This window comes from Alternaria ventricosa, assembly GCF_023758065.1.
Source record: "Alternaria ventricosa strain BMP 2768 chromosome Unknown scaffold_39, whole genome shotgun sequence".
In the NCBI taxonomy this organism is placed as follows: domain Eukaryota; kingdom Fungi; phylum Ascomycota; class Dothideomycetes; order Pleosporales; family Pleosporaceae; genus Alternaria; species Alternaria ventricosa.
Window position 1 is genome coordinate 132,803 of NW_026055719.1, and position 21,285 is coordinate 154,087.

At 54.5% G+C, this 21,285-nt stretch overlaps 6 protein-coding genes across 6 annotated transcripts; 5 read left to right on the forward strand and 1 right to left on the reverse strand.

Annotated features, from left to right (window-relative positions):
- Positions 1–744: 744 nt before the first annotated feature.
- J4E93_010993 (uncharacterized protein) lies at positions 745–3,402 on the forward strand (the record flags this gene model as incomplete). The annotated part of the gene is made up of 2 exons (XM_049348868.1): positions 745–1,284; positions 1,336–3,402. The coding sequence occupies 2 exons, from the start codon at positions 745–747 to the stop codon at positions 3,400–3,402; spliced, it is 2,607 nt and encodes an 868-aa protein (XP_049194003.1).
- An 820-nt stretch (positions 3,403–4,222) lies between these two features.
- J4E93_010994 (uncharacterized protein) lies at positions 4,223–5,069 on the forward strand (the record flags this gene model as incomplete). Its single annotated transcript, XM_049348869.1, has 3 exons — positions 4,223–4,285; positions 4,339–4,870; positions 4,921–5,069. The coding sequence occupies 3 exons, from the start codon at positions 4,223–4,225 to the stop codon at positions 5,067–5,069; spliced, it is 744 nt and encodes a 247-aa protein (XP_049194004.1).
- A 664-nt stretch (positions 5,070–5,733) lies between these two features.
- On the forward strand, positions 5,734–8,910 carry J4E93_010995 (uncharacterized protein; the record flags this gene model as incomplete). Its single annotated transcript, XM_049348870.1, has 2 exons — positions 5,734–7,766; positions 7,815–8,910. The coding sequence occupies 2 exons, from the start codon at positions 5,734–5,736 to the stop codon at positions 8,908–8,910; spliced, it is 3,129 nt and encodes a 1,042-aa protein (XP_049194005.1).
- Positions 8,911–10,910: 2,000 nt separating this feature from the next.
- On the forward strand, positions 10,911–13,460 carry J4E93_010996 (uncharacterized protein; the record flags this gene model as incomplete). The annotated part of the gene is made up of 2 exons (XM_049348871.1): positions 10,911–10,918; positions 11,318–13,460. 2 exons carry the CDS (start codon positions 10,911–10,913, stop codon positions 13,458–13,460), a joined length of 2,151 nt encoding a protein of 716 aa, XP_049194006.1.
- Positions 13,461–14,172: 712 nt separating this feature from the next.
- J4E93_010997 (uncharacterized protein) lies at positions 14,173–15,298 on the reverse strand (the record flags this gene model as incomplete). Its single annotated transcript, XM_049348872.1, has 4 exons — positions 14,173–14,608; positions 14,672–14,802; positions 14,864–15,199; positions 15,263–15,298. The coding sequence occupies 4 exons, from the start codon at positions 15,296–15,298 to the stop codon at positions 14,173–14,175; spliced, it is 939 nt and encodes a 312-aa protein (XP_049194007.1).
- Positions 15,299–16,068: 770 nt separating this feature from the next.
- J4E93_010998 (uncharacterized protein) lies at positions 16,069–18,036 on the forward strand (the record flags this gene model as incomplete). Its single annotated transcript, XM_049348873.1, has 5 exons — positions 16,069–16,348; positions 16,401–16,562; positions 16,616–16,923; positions 16,987–17,592; positions 17,674–18,036. The coding sequence occupies 5 exons, from the start codon at positions 16,069–16,071 to the stop codon at positions 18,034–18,036; spliced, it is 1,719 nt and encodes a 572-aa protein (XP_049194008.1).
- Positions 18,037–21,285: the final 3,249 nt, after the last annotated feature.

Here is a 21,285-nt window from a genome sequence, read left to right on the forward strand (position 1 = left end):
TGAGCCTCGGGTGGACGCTATCGATTAGGGATGGTACGTCATCCGCTCGCTAAAGACCTCATCGATGCGGCCGGCGCTGTCAATAGTTCTACCGATGCTGCAAATGGTCACGAAAACACGACATGTCAGCTGCAGCTGAATAAATTCACTCGTGGTAGTATCACAATGTTTTCTTCGACCGTTACACATTTGGAAGCTGGGCAACTCGAAACAGTCGTCTCTGGCACGACACGGCTGCGCATGGATCCGCTTCCAGCTTCCGTGGATGAGGTGGGCCTTGCCCGCAGCATGCCCGCAGCATGAGGCGCAGGTGGTGCAGGTCACAGCCAGCGCTGGCAAAGGGTCTTTTCGACGTCAAAGAGGCCGCTAAATGGCCGGCCGGCCATACCAAGGTGTAAATGCACCCCAAGGCTGAAGAGCAAAGCCAATGGCAGATGTAGAGAACGACCCACGTTGTGGCCACCCGACCTTTGACGTTACTCGTGCACTAGCATGGTTACGACACTGCGGATCTGCGACAGCTCAAATATAGATCACCTAAACACCTAGTCCCTTCACTAAGCTTTTCAGTCCCTTTCGACATATACTAACTGACCGGCGCCCGGGGCCCTGCATGTGAGGTGCTCGTGTTTGCTGTTGTGTCAAACCCATGTTGCGGCGCGCATAGTATATTTTCCTACGCTTCACGATACCCCAACTCTTGCTCCTCCCGCGCCGCATAGACAACTCCTAGATCGCCTCGCCATGCTGGGAGACAAGAAGAAGTCCGCTCGTCGGCTGTCGAGTTTGTTCGGATCGTCTGGGTCGTCCGAGCCGTCAGGGTCTACGAATAATGCGAAGTTGAGCCCAACCCCTGCGTCATCAGAGTCCAGCAGCCGCTTGACCAAAGTGCGCAACCGCCTCTCTTCAGCGACACACCTCACGCCCGAATATCCTCCGCCCGCCGCCCAGTCACCACGCGCGGTGTCTCTCTCCAACCCCACCATCCAGCCGGTCGTGCCTGCCGATCTTGAGCCCCTCGAGCCACCGCCGCCGCTGGAGGTGCCGTCGCGCGCATCGTCACCAGCGAGTAGCCGACCCGGAACGCCGAGCTTAGACCCATCCGAAGGAAAACTGAAGAAGCTGCGCAGGAAGAGCGGTCTGTTTGGCGGCCCACCCGGCGGCATTGAGGGAGTAGACGCTGCGTCAGGCGCACCACAAGGCAATGCGAGTCCGCTGGCATGGATCGTCGGACACAAGGGCAAGGTGCCATACAACCTGACGTTCCTGCTGAATGGCGAAAAGGTAGCTTGCGGCTGCTCTCAGAATCTCATACCAAGGCTGACAAGATGAAAGGTCCCTGAACTCTGGGACGATGCTGGAGACACGTTTGTCTACCTCTTCCCCCGCACCTCTGACAAGGGCCCTTCCTTCCGCATTGACTCCTCCGTATACGCAGCATCGCACCTGCTCACCCGCCTCGTCCACGGCAGCCTCTACAGCGACGCAAACGTGCCCCCGCTCGACCTGGCCGACCGCACATCGCGACGCGTGTCACGGGAACCATTTGGCGAACAGTCGCGGACTGCATCGCCCGACCAGAGCCAGATAGGAAGCTCGGATGAATCCATATCCAAGGGGTCCAGAGCCCTAAGCGACGCCCTGGAGGACGAGTACACGGAGAAGCATCTGTACATGCCCATCTCGCTGAGCTCTGACTCTGCCATTACCCCTCATGAGCCCCGGCTCGACGCAAACGATACCGACACCTTGGTCACCTACCGCAACTTCTTCGCCTTCCTCATCGGACAGTCGCTGGTCGCTACGGAGCGTCACTCAGACATCTTCGACATCTTTCTGCGGATTGGAGACATACTGTCGCACTATGCCTTCTCCAACGTTGACGGATCCACCTTTGGCGAGGTGGCTGCTTCGAGCTTCGACTGCTATGTTGACGAGTTGACCCTCGCAGACGTCCGCCACAGCCGCGAGAAGACCATAGAAGCCATTGTGCTAGGAGAGAAGTTGCGCTCGATGGCACTATACACGGAGGGTTTCGTCCACGCCGCCGGAAAGTACGACAGCATCAAAGAACTCGACTCGCCTAAATTTGGCATGATCAGCCCCAAGAGTTCTACGCGACTTGCCCGAGCTGCTATGGATCTAGCAAACCGCGAGCAATCCATCAATTCGAAGCTCAGGGACTTTGAGTTTCCGCATATCTTCTCTGGCATCATGAACAGCGCAATGGCAAGCGAGGGCAAGGTCATCAGCTTCAAGAAGTGGAGGGCCGCCTTTATGACTATCAAGTCTTTCGTTATGGATTACTACAGGCACAAATACGGTTCATGGCTACCAAAGGCCAAGTCGAAGAAGAACAACCTGACTACAAGTGGTCTTAACCGACTGGTCTTACTAGAGATCTATCGCGACATGGCTAGTCTGTATGATCTCCTCGTGGATAGAAAGAACCTGACAAACCGCACTGCGGATGGCTTTATCGCAGAAGACGAAGGAACAGACATCGAGTCCGTTGTCGCGCGTGCGCTGAGGAAGGTTCTGAGCGAATACGACCGTAGCACACCACCAGTCGCGCCACCGATTCCTTTTGACCTACCACTCTACCCCATTTCACAGAACGCGAAGACCGGCGACGCGAAGAAAGACGCAAAAGCGCGCGGAAAGAAGCTGCACAAGGACGAGGTCGCCAAGCTACTGAAGCAATCGCACAACGCCGATGCCGAGCAACAAACACCCTTCCTAGAAGCATTCCGCACATTCGAGTTCAAACAAGCCACCGGCTCAAACATGGACGACATGTGGGACATGCGATCAGGCCAGTGGCTCTTCCTATACGCAGTAATCCAGTCCCTACCCATGTTGGTCGTCGACGCGCCCGGCGTGCGCTTCACCGAAGGCGTAGAATACTTCCTCTGCGAAGTCCCACGCAGCGGCGTCCCCTGGGCCCGAGAAGACACAACCCGCTCGCGAACCTGGTTCGGAGTCGCAGGCGGCGCGCAAGTCGTGTCCCTACCCACCGACGTAGTCGAGCACGGCGTCGAAGGCACATTCCGCCGCTCGCACTGCTGGAAGAAGGCTCAGCAGTGGGCTGCAGACGATACTTTACTCAACGCCGCGATGCAGGAACTCAATGCGAATGCGAGTCCGTTACCGCCGCCACCTGGTCTTCTTGATCCTGGTGCGGCTGCTCGAGCGCGGAGTCAGAGCCCGGATCGAAGAAGGGAAAGCGTTATGAATTTGGGGTTGGAGGCTCTGCCGCTGCCGCCTGGTGTTGCGCCGCCGATGCCAATGGGCAGCCCGAGTTTGAGGCCGGCGAGCAATCACGATCCTAACAAGACTTTCGATGATATACTGGGGACGTCGGCGAGTGATAATGGGAAGAAGAACAAGAAGAAGAAATGAAGTGTCGACAATGAGGGATGGGAAATGGGGTGGATGGGGTTTGATGCATAAAAGCGCTTGGCTTCACAGTGTTTATACCGCGTAATGTTGCATTTACTGGAGGTGGATGATTGAGAGCGTTCTTGCATGCTCGGAAACATCTGTTATGATACAAGATGCGCAAATAATTTAGAGGCTGATATGTAGAAATGCCAGATGAATGATACCTATCGCAGCTATCGCGCTTGTCGCTAGTTCCCGCTTCGCATTATCGCCGATATCGTCGCGCCCTACACTTTTACCCACACGAACACTCATCCTCATAAAGTCGCGGGCTTTGGAGCTTCACTTGCTTCACCTGCGCTCTTCACATCCGTCAGCATGACGTCTTCGCTACCTGGAAACCGCGACCTGCCAGTCTCGCAGTTCAATTTAGGGACGTACTGGGGTCGCGTGCAGCACTCAGCAAACATATCAGATCCGAGGTGAGATACTGCGCGCGTGGGACGATGATGTTTCCTTGGGGATACTGGGTGTGGTGAGTACCACGACCTTGAGCTTTTCCATTGCTTGTTCATGTCTCTATAGCCGTTTTATGATCATTGCTAACCAACGCGCAACAGAACCCTCCTCACATCGTCGGCCGGCCTCGAAGATGCAAAAAAACTCGTTACCGCGTACAAGACGGGCAAGATACCAGAGATGACGCCCGAGCTGTGGAATGCGAAGAAGATAATCGACTCTACCATACACCCAGGTACTACAACCGGCGCGGTCGCATGATGAGGGGAGACGCTGACAGAGTGAAGACACGGGCCAGCCAGTCTTTCTGCCTTTCCGCATGTCGTCTTTTGTCTTGACAAACTTGGTTGTCACGGCTGGCATGCTTACACCGGGTCTCGGGGTATGAGAAGCGTCTACATTGAGATAATGCGACAGTATACTAAGAGTGTACAGACAGCAGGTACACTAGGATGGCAAGTGACGAACCAGTCGGTCAACGTCGGAATCAACTTCTCCAACGCGAACAAGTCGATCCCGCTCTCTACGTCCACAATCGTCCAATCCTACCTCCTCGCCGTCAGCGCATCATGCGGTGTCGCTCTCGGTCTCAATGCGCTGGTGCCCCGCCTCAAGAGCCTGTCGCCCAACGCAAAAGTCATTGCCGGTCGATTGGTGCCCTTCGCAGCTGTTGCAACAGCTGGTGCGCTCAACGTGTTCCTCATGCGCGGTGAGGAAATCAGGCAGGGCATCGACGTCTACCCCGCGCTATCGGAAGCTGAGCGAAAAAGGGTTGACACGGGAGAGATGGAGGTCAAGCCACTGGGCAAGAGCAGGAAGGCAGCTACGCTTGCTGTAGGAGAGACGGCGCTGAGTCGCGTGCTCAATGCGACACCTATCATGGTCCTGCCGCCTCTCCTGCTTGTGAAGCTGCAGAAGACAGAATGGCTCAAGCAGAGGCCCAGGATGGTGACGCCGGTGAACTTAGGTAAGTCGATGTGAAGGGCGTTTGTGGGATGATGGCTAACGCGCAATCAGGACTCATTTTCACGACATCCATCTTCGCGCTGCCACTTGCACTCGCTGCGTTCCCGCAACGCCAGGCTGTCAGTGCGCAGTCGCTCGAACCCGAGTTTCATCAGCGCGGTGGCAAGGATGGCATGGTGGAGTTTAACCGTGGGATATGATGGACCGGTAGTATGGCGAGAGAACACGGTGGCAGTACATCTGAACAGCAGGGACAGAACTATTGTGTGAAATGCTTCACGCGTATATGCCATGCTGCAGGCATCAGACGCAGTCGAACATTGCTGCAAGCAGGCGGAGGGCATGGTCGCGCTGCTGCGTTGCGGCGAAGACGGTTTTCCTGACGCTGTGATTGGCCAGGGAACTCAAAGGATCTCGAAGGGTATACAGAGGGCTCGACACGATTACTAGATAAGACCAAATGTCCTCAATCCAAAAGAAGTAGTAGGCAGCAGTGAATTAAGCTTTTCATCAAACGACCGCCTCTACATGTGACGTTGCGTTGATGCTATAACGTCAAAGTGTCCTTTGGAGAAAGACCAGGTGTCAAATAAGTCCGGGACAGGGTAGCTCGATCCAAGTACATTACTACGAAACCGCCCTCGCATTTCAACACTCAAAGGACCACGGTTTCGACCGACAACCTATTCACCGCTTTTTCTCTGGGATAGATTCCCGATCACTCTCTTCTCTTCTATCGAGGTTTTCTACTGCAACGTATAACCTCCACACTTCTTCCCCGCGGCGAAGCACGCACATCCCACCACAACCTCTCCACGCCTGCCGTTAACGACACCTTTCACTTTCCACACCACACCACACATCATGGCGCCACCCGGACGCCGGAGAGGCACCCTCTCACCGGGAGCCATGCTCCTCGGTCTCTTCTTCCTCTTCTCGACGACCGCCTCCGCCGCCTCAGCCGTCATCGGCGTCGACCTAGGCACCGAATACATCAAAGCCGCGCTCGTAAAGCCCGGTGTTCCCCTTGAAATTGTCCTGACCAAAGACTCGAAACGGAAAGAGACGTCAGCCGTCGCTTTCAAGCCTTCCAAGAGCGGTGCTCTTCCTGCGGGCTCCTTCCCCGAGCGCTTCTACGGCGGCGATGCGATTGCGCTCCAGGGACGCTTCCCGGGCGATGTATACCCGAATCTGAAACACCTGCTTGGTGTATCGAGTGAGAGCGATATCGTGGGCACGTATAAGGAGAGATATCCTGCGTTGGAAGTCACAGGAACGGACAAGCGCAACACGGTTAGCTTTGTGAGCAGCGTCTTCGCTGAGGATAAATCATACACGGTTGAAGAGCTACTGGCTATGGAGTTGAAGAACGTCAGGGAGAACGCAAAGGCGATGGCGGGCAAGGGCTACGATATCCAGGATGTTGTCTTTACGGTTCCGGCTTTCTACACGGTCGACGAGAGGCGCGCACTTGAGGTTGCTGCTCGTCTGGCTGGTCTCAAGGTGCTCAGCGTTGTGTCAGATGGTCTGGCTGTTGGTCTCAACTATGCTACTGGCAGGACTTTCCCCGACGTTACCAAGGACGGCAAGCCGGAGACGAACCTCGTGTTTGACATGGGCGCCGGATCTCTGTCGGCTACTGTTCTCAAGTTCCAGGGCAGGTCTGTCAAGGATGTTGGCAGGCGCAACAAGACTATTCAGGAGGTTCAGGTCATGGGCGCTGGATGGGACAGGACGCTTGGAGGTGACGCGATGAACTCGCTCATCGTCGACGACATGGTGGCTACCTTTGTTGAGCTTCCAGCTGCCAAGAGCGCTTCTTACACCGCCGACAAGGTCAAGGGCCATGGACGCACCGCTGCGAAGCTCTTCAAGGAGGCTGAGAGGGTTCGCCAGATGCTCAGCGCTAACAAGGAGACTAACTCTTTCTTCGAAAGCTTCTACGAGGATGTCGATTTCAAGTACAAGCTCTCTCGCACCAAGTTTGAGGAGCTCACTGCCGACTACGCCAAACGTATCGATGGGCCGATCAACCAGGCTCTTGCAGCCGCTGGCCTTACATTCGCTGATATCGACTCTGTCATCGTCCACGGTGGTGCAAGCCGCACACCCTTCGTCCAGGCCCGTCTCGAAGCAGTCGCAGGCAAGAGCAAGATCAGGGCGAATGTCAACGCCGACGAGGCCGCTGTATTCGGCGCTGCTTTCAAGGCCGCTGGCCTCAGCCCGTCTTTCCGCGTTAAGGAGATCCGCGACTCGGACACCCAGGGCTACAACCACGGCTACCAGTACATGCTCAACCTTAAGGAGCGCGACCAGAAGATCTTCACCCCCAACACCAAGCTTGGAGCGACCAAGGACCTGCCTTTCAACTTCATGGGCGAGTTCGAGTTCACCATGTACCAGGCTGTTCCTGGCGCTAATGGCGAGGTGTCCAAGGAGCCTACTCTTCACTTCCAGAGCGGTAACTTGACCAAGGTTGTTACTCACATGATCAACGAGAACAAGTGTGAGCGCGACAGCTTCAACAACTACGTTCAGGTTAGGCTTAGCCCTGTCACTGGTACTCCTGAGGTCTTGTCTGCGTGGGTTACCTGCGAGACTGAGAGTGAGGAGGTCAAGGGCGGCATTGTCGATGGTGTCAAGAACCTGTTTGGTATGGGTGGTAAGAAGGATCAGGAGCCGTTGAAGGAGGGTGAGAGCTCTTCTTCTTCATCTGCCTCGTCCTCCAAGTCTTCCAAATCATCGTCGTCTTCTTCCTCCGCAGGTGCTGAGAGCACTGATACTGCGAAGGCTGGAGAGAAGAAGATCAAGACTGTGAGGTCGGCGATTACATATGATGTTGAGCAGCTGGGCTACAAGAAGTTCCCTCGCAAGGAGTTGAAGAGGATGCAGGACAGGTGAGTTTGTGAAGTTTGTTGTGTGCGTTCAAAGACTAACGTCGACAGGCTTGCCGCCTTCGATTCATCTGACAAGTCTCGCCGCACCCGCGAAGAGGTCTTGAACTCGCTCGAAGCCTTTACCTACCGCGCTCGCGACTACCTCGAGGACGAATCTTTCATCGGAGCTTCCACCTCTGCCGTCCGCGAAACACTCGAAAAGACCCTCAGCGCCGCCTCAGATTGGATGTACTCCGGTGGTGCCGACGCCGATGAGAAGACTCTCAAGAGCAAGTTGAAGGAGCTCGAGGACATTGTCAACCCAGTCATGAAGCGCAAGAATGAGGCCGCCAAGCGCCCCGACGCCATCAAGGAGCTCAAAGACACCATCGCCCACATCAAGGAAGTCGAGCAACTAGTCGACAGCCAGATCAAGACGCAATCTGCCGAGAGCTCCAAGAGCAGCGAAGCCGTCTCCAAGGCCTCCGCCTCCGCCTCCGCCTCACCTTCCACGGACCCCATGGACGACCTCGACGAAGAAGCCGACGCACCCGCCGCACCTGAAATCACCGAAGTCCCTACCATCTACACAGAATCCGATCTCAAGACCGTTCAAGAGCACGCACAGAAAGCACAAGTCTGGCTCGACGACAACGAAGCTAAGCAAGCTGAGCTTGGTCCCACAGATGATCCCGTCTTTACGGTCAAGGACATCTTGGCTGAGAAGAAGAAGCTAGACGACGTCGTCATGGACATGATGATGAAGAAGATGAAGCATTTCAAGCCCCCGAACCAATCCACTTCAAAGACCAAGACGGCTAAGCCCAAGACGAAGAAGGCGAAGAAGACCAAGACGAAGAAATCTGCGCAGGCGGAGACCAAGGAGACTGATGTCCCTGTTGCAGATGGTGAGAGCGGTCCTAGCCAAGCGGAGTTGGAGGAGGCGTTGAAGAAGGCGGGGTTTAGTGCTGAGGGCATTAAGTTGCAGAATATGGGGAGTAAGACGGATGGAGAGGAGGGCGATGTGACGGATGAGAAGGGCAGGTTGTTGAAGAAATTGGATATTGGAGAGGGGGCGAGTGAGGAGGATATTAAGGCTGCTATTGATCGGTTGGTGGCGGAGGGAGGTAAGGGGAAGAGGGAGGAGGGGAGTGATGAGCTGTAGGTTGTGATGACGATAGAGGAAGGCGTGGATGTGCTCGTATGATGGGGGGAGGGGATGGAAGTGATAGACGGTGAAGCGAGTAGATGATCAACACGAATGAGATTTTGATATGTCAACGATACGAGTTTCGTTATGGACTATTAGTCCACTCTCATTTGGGTTAAGTTATTGGTTTACACACCTTCCAATTCGGATGCAAGAACGAACAGCCTCCACCTCCACCCCTCCGCCTCCCCTCCGCCTCCCCCATCCACCCAGGAGGTGGAGGCTGTTCGTTCTTGCATCTGATCCAAGTATCAAGTAATCGGCTTCTACATCTTCCGGGGTGGAGGTGGAGGTGGAGGTGGAGGTGGAGGCTGAATCTCTCTGACTTCGTCTTCATCTCATCATAATCCGATCACATCCAATCTCGACCAATTCCTCCACGTATCAAGCTACCGGCTTCCACATCCTCCATCGGTGGAGGTGGAGGCTGCATGTCTTCGCATTCGCGCCCGTCTCGTGATTATCTGATTATACTCGAGAGCAATTCGTTCAAGTGCTGTACTATGGCTTCCACACCTCCGAGGGCACCACTGTAACCCCCTTTCTCCCCAGCTGTTCCTCTACTTCTTCCTCGATTACTCCTGGAGCCTTACCATGGGCATCGTACGTAGAATGTGCACCTTGCAACAAAACGACTTTGAAGCCAGCGGCTAGTGCACCTCTGCACGTCGAAAGGACGCAGCATTCACTTTGTATGCCAAAGGCTACAATCGTGTCTACACCCTCGTCTCTTAGCTGGGCGGCAAGGGATGGATTGGCCTCGAAAGTATCACCTAAACGCATCTGTCAAGAGAAAACAAAAACACAATATGAATACTCACGGACATCCTTCTCTACCAGTCGTTCCCATTTATTATCGTCTCGTGGCTTAAACACCAACTCCCACGCCTTACTCCCTTTCACAAGCGGTCCTTTCTCAGCAACCTCCTCGTGCTGCACAAATACGATCTCTATATCCGGTACTCTTCCCTCTTCACACGCCGTATCGATGGCCCGACGCGCTCGCTGCAGGATGCTCGTCCCGGCTTCGCGGATACGGTCCGCATGTGGTATTTCGGTCGCTGCGTTTTGCGCTAATTCGACTTGGATGTCGATTGCGAAGAGGGCTGTTCGTGGCATGATGGGTATGGGGTTTGGGGATGAGGAGGGGGGTTGTGATGTTGTGCATGTTGGGTGTATGGCGTATGAGTCATGGTCAGTATACTGGCGGAGGTAGAGCCGAGACATTCTGGAAGACTACGAGTGCGAAGGAAGTTGGGAGTGCGATTGAGTTGGTGAATCCATCTGTTGTCTTCTGAAGATCTAGGCAATACCAGACTGTACTTGTAGTGTCTCGTCATAGATGGCGCGGGAAGGCTGCTCATTGTTCTCGGTTGAGTAATGAGATGCTAGACGCCGCTTGTAGTTAAGTGAACATTTCTACTGTGAGTTCATGTCCATGTAGTATCTAGAAAGCTTGAAGCTCTCGAGTCCGCTGCCTGTACACTGGCCAGCTTGAGTAGATGGATTTGCCCTTATACGCGTGAAATAGGAGCCATGAAACGCAGAGTTCAAGCCAGCGAGGGGCAGAGTATGCCAGACTTGGAATAGTGAGTTGATGCAGCATGTGCTGGCTATCGTGGTTGTGGTAATTACGAGCGAAGATGAATTAGTTCAAACAGGAGGGGTAGACTGTGCCCCGCCGCAGAGCCAGCACAGCGATACGTGGACATGAAGCGGCTGGTAAGACCCTTCGATGAATCGATGAAGGCGTCAACGATATATCGTGAGATTGGTAGCCCTTCTTTGTTTTGACGAGCTTGTGCCACCTGCGATCGTCTTCCTACACCGACCTTTTTACAAAGACGTGAATCAGCGACTCAAAGATTTTCTGCTCGTCGCCATGCGCGCGTGCAACGGTCTGTCTCGTGGTGGGGTACTGGCTATCTTTGAGTAGTCATGTTACATGCTGCAGAATGAGGCTGTACTCGCATGAAGGAAGATCCAGATCCTATCAAAGGCGAGGGTTCTCAAAAAGGCATGCAGGCGGGAACACTACCGGGGCGTCACCCACTGAAATCCGAAGGCTCCATGCTGGAAGGGTTGGAAAGTATGGGGCGCGAGGCCGTTGGTGTACGTTTGGGGTTAGGCGCTAAAGTGTCGGTGTGTAAACAAACTCCAGCACGCTCTTGACACGTCGACAACGCACGCGCTAGCCATCCCAACCACCTCGCAGCCAACCCCCACCGGGTGCCGCCTCGGCTCACCATGAATTTCAGATGATGGGATCCCTGGCCTCCCGTTGCATTCATTCTGCAATTGTTCAACTTCACAAACTTTGAATTACACATTGCGAAGAATTGCTGCACCGCGACACACTTAGGTCGGATATGGCTACTACCATGCACCACCCGTCTCCCCAGCCGGGCCTTACCTCATTCGCCATCTACGAAGACCCACAGGATCGCGAACCCTTGTCGCCGTCGGACTTGTTCGACGGCAGTGACTCGTACCACTCCGAACGCTCGTTCCCCATGGCCCACGACGTTGTACATAGCATTGAGCTGGCACAGCAACAGGAGCCCGACGACGAGCCCCAGCCCTACCGCAGCTCCTACACCTCGCGCCCGGGGTCGCAGCAGCGCATGTCCTCGCATTACAGCTTCGTCTCGGCTATCCCCTCCGAGTCGTCGATAGCTTCCAAACCCATCCTGCCCGCTAACGAGGCCGGTGCACGAGCACGCAAAGAACGTCCGCGCTTCCGGAATACTGAGTCTGTCCGCGCCATGCAGATGTCGTCGCCGCCGCCCACACTCGCACACCAGACCTCCCAAGAGCGACTCAAAGGGTCCTTCAAGCTGGCTACACCTAGCAGGAGCAGCAGATCAGAGCACGACATGTCGAGACAGTCTACCGGCTCACGGAGAAGGAGCATACGGGAGCCTCATAGTCCGAGACCGACCCCGACACCGCAGCAGGCGCCGCTGGTCCTGTTGCATGTTACCATTCTGCCCATGCAGGTACCATACTCGCACGACATCATGGCCAGGATCATGCCTGACTGGCTGGTGGAGAACTACAAGCTGCTGGAGGAGAAGCTGCAGGACATCATCCTGATGCGACGCGGCCTTCTCATCCCGCACCCCCGGGACGAGTACGACCTGCTCGAGGAACGCATACTGGAGAGCTTGGAGCTCAGGACACCCCGCCTGCTCCCGTGCGGCCACTTTGTCCCACCCGAGGACGAGGACGAGCGGGAAGACGAAGACGATGTCGCGAGCGTCGGCGACGAGAACACTGGACGGGGCAGCCGCATGAGTGGAGGCACACTGACGGAAGGAAGCAACACCTCCCACAACGGCGACCACAGCATGTGCATAGACTGCCACCGCGAACTCAAGAAGCCCGGCAAAGGCATCGGTGCCGGCACACGGAAATGGGACATCAAGATCTACGCTGCCAACGGTCTGATGCGCGCCGCCGCCTGGCAAGCCTGCTGGAACGACATGGAAAGATGCGACGTCGAGATCCACCCCTGGATCCCCGAGGAGGTCCGCAAGACGCTCGAGCGCCGCGCCCAGGAGGAGCAAGAAGCCGACAAGCGTAAGGCACAATACACCGTCGAACTGCAACGCCAAATTCAAGAAGCCGCCGTCAAGACCAAGATCCTAGAAGAGGAAGCCAACGAGGCGAAGCGCAAGGAGGAAGCCGAACTACAAAAGAGCTTCGAAGAGGCTGCCGCCGCCCTACAAAGAAGCATCGAAGAGAAAGCAGCTGAGAGGAAGAAGTTCGAAGAGGACCTCCAGCTCAAGCTCAACGAAGCGAAGGAGGCTGTTCGTCTTGAACTCGAAGCCAAAGCCCTTGCTGAATCCGACGCCGTCGCCCAGCGTCTCCGTGCGCTGGAAACTGCTATCAAGGAACAGGAGAGCGCTGAAGCTGCCACACGTCTCTCGGCAGCTCAAATACCGCTCACCACGCTGCTGAAGAACTACATCATCCTTCTCCTCAGCGACAAGCGCAATTCTATCATCTTGTTGTTGGCTGTGGCCGTCGCATACATGGCGATGAACATGCGTGCTGCTCAGCAAGCACCCGCGTCAGCGCAGATGCTCGAGCTACCGACTGAAGTTGCAGCAAGCATGCCGAATGCTGTTACAGCTACTATGACTGCGACGAGTTATTCTACATTTACAGTTACGGAGTTTGCCACTGCTACTGCTGTCCCGGTTCTTGAGATTGCGGACCCGGAGATCGAGCCTGCGGCTGAGGAGGTCGAGGCTGAGATTGAGGTTGAGGTTGTTGTCGAGGAGAAGGCGGAAGAAGAGACATCTACCAGCCCCGCTGTAGACCTCGAGCTCTTCGACGTCGCTATGGAGCAGTCTACTCCCCTCGCTGCTGCTGAGGTTGAGGCGAAGACGGACGTCCTTGTCGCTTCCAACCAGACACCCGCTGAAACCTCGTTCTGCGCTTCAGAAGTCGAGCCCGTCTTCGAGGCTCCGCTTGCGTACTGCGCGGTTTCTGCTTAGACGCTCTCATACAACCTCTCCCGCCTTCCTCCTCCTCCATCGCCTTCTCCCCATCCCGCATATTCCCTCCTCTTTTCCTTTGTCCTTTGTCCTACTGTTCCTTTTCTCTTTTCTATGAAGCTTATAACGCATACCCCTCACGGCCTCTAGCATCTACCTATCTACATGCATATACATGTGCATTTGCGTTTGCATTTGCTTACATACACCACACGATACTATACCATGTCTTTCATGTTTCATGTTCATGACGTAATGTAGCGGTTTCGATTGAAGATATCCCCTTTCTTTCGCTTTTTTCTTTCTGGTTGAGGCATAGCGGGTTGTTGATTGACGACTTGGATAGTGTGGCTGTGGATGTGGATGGGGATATGGGGAGTATATACCAATATGAAGAATGAAGACACGACATGATATCATAATGTTGCCATGTATGGCTTGGTTTCAGTGTGTTTGAATTGCCGTGAGAGACTGAATGGGCGGTGGGTATGTGATGAGTAGGAGACGTCCGTGTAGTGTGGAGGTATTCGACGTGACCTTGAAGTTCATTCGAAATGGGAAGGAGCATAGTAGTCCGATAGACTGGTCTTTGTGATTATCAGATTCGTATCCAATAGAGCTCTGCAAGTATCATCATACACAAGCACCCATCTTTCAGTCTCCTCGATCCCAAACGAACCCCATCCACCCCCGCTCCCACTCTCGCTACCGCCTACTCCTCAGGCTGAATACCCTTCTTCTTCAACTCCTCCCTCTTCCTCCCCGCCCTCCCCTTCGCATCCTCAACCCACGCGTCGTACGCTCCATCGCCCTCTTGCAATTTCGCCCTGGTAACGGCTTTCAATAGTTCGCCAACAAAGCCTACGAAATTGTGTCTCCTCAGAGAGTTTTCGTATAGCCACTTTGCGCGCTTGTCCTCCTGCTCTTCGAGTTCGTCCTCGTCGCCTATCTCGCGTGCGCGGATGCGCAGATCGCGACAGCAGGCCATGAGGTTGAAGCGGATTTCCGAGGCGGGGTAGCGCGCGATGCGGCGTTGGAGGACGGGGATGATTTTGGCGGGGAAGTCGGTGGGCGTGCAGGGGCCGTGGAGGATGGGCGCGGGTTGGAGGCCGTCGAGTTCGTAGAGGCGGTTGTTTATGGATGTGTAGCTGGGTGTGTGGATTAGTGGACTGTGGGTGAGAGGTGATAGGGAAGGGAGGAAGGGGACTTACGCGATAAAGTGGAAGACATCGTCGTCTTCAGTAGCCGTCCTTTGTGTCTCGTCGACGAACGGCGAGGAGCGCGCGAAAGAATTATGGGTTTCGCGGATGAGATCCGAGTTCGACAGTGTTTCTCCTCGTAGCTATGCCTCTTTATCAGCCCCTCACATCCAAAGCACAGGTACAGTCCCTGCCTTCACATACCTCTGGCGGAAAGTCGCCAGCAAACTCCTTGAACTTCTTCAGTTCCTTTCCGATATCAACCTCCTCCTCCCTATTCAGCAGCAGCGAAACAATCGCCTGTGTACCACACGCATTCTGTATCGTTTGCGCAGGGAAGAAGAGCTTATTCGCCGCCTCGTAGTCGTACGTCCCGTCTTTCGGTACGTCGCTGGGTTTCTCGCCGGTCGGGTACTTGAAGAGGAAGATTACGCCGTACAGTGTACCGAGGGCCTGTAAGTCTGAGGGTTCGAGTGTGGTGAGTTCTTCGAACTCTACGCCTTTGACACCGAGCTTCTCGATGAGGTATGTGAAGACACCCTGTTGGGGTTGTTAGTATGCGGTTTTCTTGAGGTTCTTGTAGGATGGTGGTGGCGGGCTTACGGCATCAGACTCTATGGTGTTCCAGCCTCCCGACATAGTTGCGTAAAGGTAGAGCGGTGAGGTGCGCGAGTGTGTTGTCGATGTGTTTGGACCTACGCCATCGACAGGCGCCGCCGGAATAACTCCTCGGCCCGCTCTTCGGAACGTTCCGATGCCCCACTATGGACTGAAGTGAACAAGGTCGTCCCATGCGTCGACCCTTCTACCCGGTATCGCTCGTGTTCATGGAATCATCATCTCGTGTCACAGAACAAAAGGTCTTGGCGGATATGTATGGGTAAGGTCACAGCATGTAGTCGACGCATCAGCCCTGCAATGACGTCTACCGTTCCAAACTTTCACTTCACCCCAGCCGTCTCCAAGACTACCTAGGTATGGCTAGCGCAAGGCCGACGGGACTCCTTACTCAGTACTTCCAGTCATCTCAGATTTCTTTGCAAATTCACCCTTGTCATATCTCTATACAGGTAGATCTGCTGTGTACCGGCAGATAGATCGGAAGCACGCTCCTCAGCCTGCTTCACGATAAGCTCATACTGTCAAGTTCTTTCTCCTTTCAAGACTAGAGCTCCATTCCATTCACGTCGGTTATCACTTTCCCTTCCATCCTATTGGCAGCTATGGCTACTAGTATGCGTCGTCAGTGGGACTGTGCTGAACCCTGGTCAGCTTCCCGAGCACGCAATGAAGTTGCAACTTCGCGCGATGGGCGTGGGTAGCGACTTCCCAGATACGTCAGAGTGTAAACGAATCCGAAGGTATATCAACACTGTGAATTTTACAGAACTCAACTCTCACACACAACCATGATTCCAAGTCGAGCTCTACTGTTGCTGTCCTTCGGTGTAGCCGCTCTTGCTGGGCGCTCTTCCAAACCGAACTTCATCTTCATCATTACCGATGATCAAGACTTACATCTAAACTCGCTCGACTACCAACCTGCTGTGCAGAAGCATTTCGCCCAGGAAGGTACTTGGTTCAAGAAGCATTTCTGCACCGTAGCACTATGTTGCCCATCGCGAGTGTCGCTCTTGACTGGGAAAGCCGCTCACAACACGAATGTGACGGACGTGTCTGCTCCTTACGGTACGTCGGATACAATGAAGATAAGCTAGAAAACTGTACTGACTACTAGCAGGCGGATATCCTAGATTCATTGAAGAAGGTTTCAATGATGCTTATCTTCCCGTGTGGCTTCAAGAGGCGGGCTACAACACATATTACACTGGAAAATTGATGAATGGACACTCCACCTCTACATACGATGCACCGCGAGCCAGTGGCTGGAATGGCTCTGACTGTAAGCATCCCAGTACCACTACAGCGACGCTGTCTAGCCACTGACATCTACAGTCCTGATCGACCCCGGAACATATGTCTTCTACAACTCAACCATGACGCGAAACCACGACGTCTACAGAAACTCACCAGGAGAATACTCAACCGACCTCGTAGCCAATGCCGCAGTATCCTTCTTAGACGAAGCCATCGCAGCACCAGACCGGCCTTTCTTCCTCGGCGTCGCACCCATAGCCCCCCACTCAGAAACAATCACCAACCCACGCCCCACAAAGTTCAACCTACCCGTCCCCGCAAAGCGACACGAGCATCTCTTCCCCGACGTAAAAGTACCCCGAACACCAAACTTCAACCCCTCAAAAGTAAGTCAAGCCCGCTTCCCCTCTGCACTGCATACCCCATCTAACACCCCCAACCCCATGCAGCCAGGAACAGCATCCTACTTCTCCACGCTCCGCCCGCTCAACGCCTCAGAAATCGCCTACAACGACGCCTGGTACCGCGCACGCCTGCAAACCCTCCAATCCGTCGACGACCTCATCGAGTCCATCATGAACCGTCTGAGCGAACACCCCGAGGTACTGGAAAACACTTATCTGATTTATACAACAGACAACGGCTTCCACATCAGCCAACACCGGCTCCCACCCGGTAAATCCTGCGGCATAGAAGAAGACATCAACATCCCTTTCTTCATCCGCGGCCCGGGCGTTGCCAAAGGCGCAGTGATGGATATCCCGAGTAGTCATACGGATATCGTGCCGACGCTGTTTCACCTTGCTGGTATACCACCCCGGGAGGACTTTGACGGGGAGGTTATTCCTGTTACGGGGGCGATGCAGGAAAGGGGTGGGAAGAGTGAGCATGTTAATGTTGAGTTTTGGGGGGAGTATCTGGTGGAGGGGAATACGTTTTATGGGCGAGATGTGTGGGCGGAGAATACGTATAAGACGGTGAGGGTGGTGGGGGAGGAGTATGATTTGAGTTATACGGTTTGGTGTACGAATGAGCGGGAGCTTTATGATATGAAGGTCAGTCTTCTTTTTCTGCGCTCTCTCGCCCTCTCTTTACTTCAAAGGCTTGGGGAAATAAGTACTAACGAAGGATGGCAGACCGACCCCTACCAACTCGCCAACCTCCTCTCCACACCCAACACCCCCAACACCACCACCACCACCTCTTCCATATCCTCCTACCCCATCCTCCCCCTAACCGCCCGCCTCGACGCCCTCCTCCTCACGCTCAAGCGCTGCAAAGGCCGTGTGTGCACGCGACCATGGGAGAAATTGCATCCCGAGGGCAATGTGCGTAATCTAAAAGACGCTATGCATGAAAGGTACGATGTATTTTACTTGGAGAAGCAGAAGAAGGTTAGCTTTGATGAGTGTGCGTTGGGTCAGATATTGGAGGTTGAGGGACCGCTGGAGCCGGTGAGTTGGAGGGAGGAGTGGGATGAGTGGAGTTGGGTGACTTGAGGATGGAGAGATGGTGTGGAATGGTTGGGGAGGGAAAGGGAGTGATGTGTCGTGAGAGTGATCAACGATGTTTCTCCTCCACGTCTGCGAGACGTGCTGAGCACCCAAACCTAGCCAGAGTGAAAAGAAACAGCATCGCGCCCAAGTCTAATCTAGATGGAACATGCCTCACTCTTCGAAGCAATCTTGCTTCGACACCGTCTGAACAGTATCAAGGCTGGTCCAGCTAAGCCATCCCTTCTCTTACCGCCGTTTCGAAGATCAGGGCATGGGCATGCACTCACTCCTCCCTGTCGAAGAAAAGGACACGAAAACGGCAGGATACATGTCCATCATCGGCGCTTCCGAAGAGCATTCCTCGTCAACATGTCCCCGACAAGATGTCCCATAAGAATTGAAGCACGTGTAGCCAGTTACTAACTACAATTCCAACCAACATGTTCTCAGCATGCAAGAAGTATAGCAGTACAAAGCAGAACTATACATTCACAGCACGTCTAAAAGCTGTTTGCAATTCTCTACAGAAGCTAGAGATACGCATACCAAAGTATCAAAGACAGCACCCCACATCGACCACTTCTTCGGCCGAGACCTCAAACAATCCCATCATCGCTCGAAATAATTTGCATGGCATTTCGCACGTGCAGCTACCTAGGTGCATCAGCGTAACCACAACCCCAAACTAACGTCTCAGCTCCTACCATTCAACCTCCAGAAATATACACAACCCCCCACCATCAAATCTTCAACCCTCCAATCACGCCCTCAGCGTCCCTTACCGGCACTTCGCGCCAACCTCGTATTTCGGAGTTATAAAAAAAGTCTTACCCTACCCACATTCCACGTTCCACTACCGTACTTTCAGCCTCACGCATGCATTAATGGCAGCGCCGCGCTAATGGGACGTGCCGTGAATACGATAATGTATGACGGTACCGAGTAGAAGCCAGTGCAGAAGCTACGCGTCGCGTTCGAAGCGATCAACACCGCGTACGACACCCAGTCACGTTACCTAATGCAGTTCGCCCAACCTGCGAGGGATGTAGGACCGAGGGAGGCCGTGCTTATCCACTGTGGCTCGCTGTTTAGGCTAGGGTTGAAAAGGCTTGTTGGGTTTGGGAGGTTTGTCGATGTACGATGTACGAATCATGTCTTACACGTTTGTACGCAGGGGAAAAGATCTTCAACAGCTATGTTTCACGCCTGCCACGCGGTGTACACCAAGTGTCTTTTGGGCTGTTCGAGTTGGGATCGATGTGTTTAGTAGTAGCGAAGGCAGCGGTGCTGTGAGTGCAAGTCCCATGATGCCACGATATGCGTTGCATATCCAAATACACACGCTACATGACATGTGTATTCGCTGATCCCTTTTGCAACCTCACCGTAAGGTAACATCCTCACTACCATAATAGCAATACATAGTAGCACAGCAGAGTCGCAATCGCAATCGCAGTCGCAGTCGCAGTCGCAAGCACAGTACCAGCAGATCTACCATCCATCGGGTCAACTCCCCCCGTCTTAGATATGCCCGCAAACAGCCTAGTCCCTCCCCCAAACCCCCAATTGGGGGGTTTGGAGACATCGAAAGCATACAAGGTGAGGCTTAGCTCTCCGACTAAACAGGACTAAACAGTTATCGGAGTGTGGGCGTGGGCGGTCGGAAGGAGGGAATGCGGGAATCGACTGATAATGACATCGTGGGGTGCTCCGTCCGGCAATCAGTTCAGGCAGATTTGCGGGCGAAAAAGGTGTGTGTGTGTAGGAGATGTCGACGGTCGGCTTTCGCTTCCAAAGCTTTTGCGCAGAAACGTGGCAATGCGACGCGGCGTTAGAAGAGCGCCAGAAACGCCAGAACCCATCGGATCGTGCTTGTCCGAGGTGAGTGAACCAGAGGAAAACAAACTTTGGCATCGTGGCTTTCTCCGCGAAAAACGCGCCATGGCGATGGTTGAGCAGCGCGCACAAGTCGGGGACAGGCCAGCCACACGGCTAACGCAGCTCTGGTGTCCGTGCCAGACGCGAGGCTCTACTCGTTCTTTCGTTCAGCCACCCCTTATGTACGCGCGGATCATGTCGTCGGTCGGAACTTTCTCCAGCATTCGGCTTCATCACGCCTAGGTTCATGTACACACAGTACATGATGTACCTACAGCGACCGACCGACCCTCCGCCTCGGCTCGACATGACAATGACCACGCTGAGGCTCACACACCCACCCACCCATGCACGCTTGATCCCCAGAATAGAAACTATCAATGACCTGTTCGGTATTAGTAGAAATCGGGGGCTGCTGCTCGGTGCTGGGGCTGCACGGCTGTCAGAAAGTAGAGATCTGCTTTCCTGCAGGTGCTGGTGCGTGAGCGCTGGCAGGGTGCCGCGAGCACAGGTGCGCATCCTTCGGCCGACCGAGCTCACGCATTTTTTTTTGTTTGGTTTGGTGGTTGATCGTCGCGTCACGTTTTCTCTCTGTCCCTTCGGAAGCCGGACAAAAGCCAGATCCGAGCCCCGGGCGGTGGTTGGTGGAGTCCAAGTGCGGTGAGAACAAGAACCAACGTCGAGTGAGACTCGAGTCAGCGCGCTGGTACTTTACAGGTAGTGCCTGTTGCGTTCTGCCAGGTCAGAATTTTGGAGTGTCATGGTGTGCTGCGACAAGAGGATACTATGGCGAGTGGAAAACCATCTGCATCATCCGATAGTTCGCAAAGTTCCGATTCTTGAGGTGGATGTGATGAGTGATCATTTATGCAAACCTACTCCATTTCCACATCCTCGAGACGAGATCTCGGCATAATAGCACCGCAACAGCCCACACCACGGAGGCCGTGGGCCACGGGAGAGTGGGGGACATGCCCTGGACGTCCGACTCTCAGCGGCCAGCTGCAGAGAAAAAAACGTGTAGGGCGCGATGGAGACAGCGGAGCCCAAACGTTCCAAGAGAGCGGAGCCGCTTGAACAGCGTCCCTCAGGAACGGCGGAAATTTCTTGTGGGTCGCCCTCTCACATTGGGAGGCACGTTTGTTGGAGGGAGGAGGAGGAAGCAAGGAAGCGCGTGCACAGAGTTTCTACTCGCCTGCCCTGGTCCATCGTCCATCCGCTAACTCGACACCAGGGACGCGGCTAAGCAACCTGCCGGACTCCCATGATGCAACGCCTATCTGGGATGTCTGAAGCAGCTGGCCAGCAGACGACCCAAACTTTTTCAACCTGCAAGTTGCAACACTACCGGGTAGCTCTCTCTCTCTCGCGCTC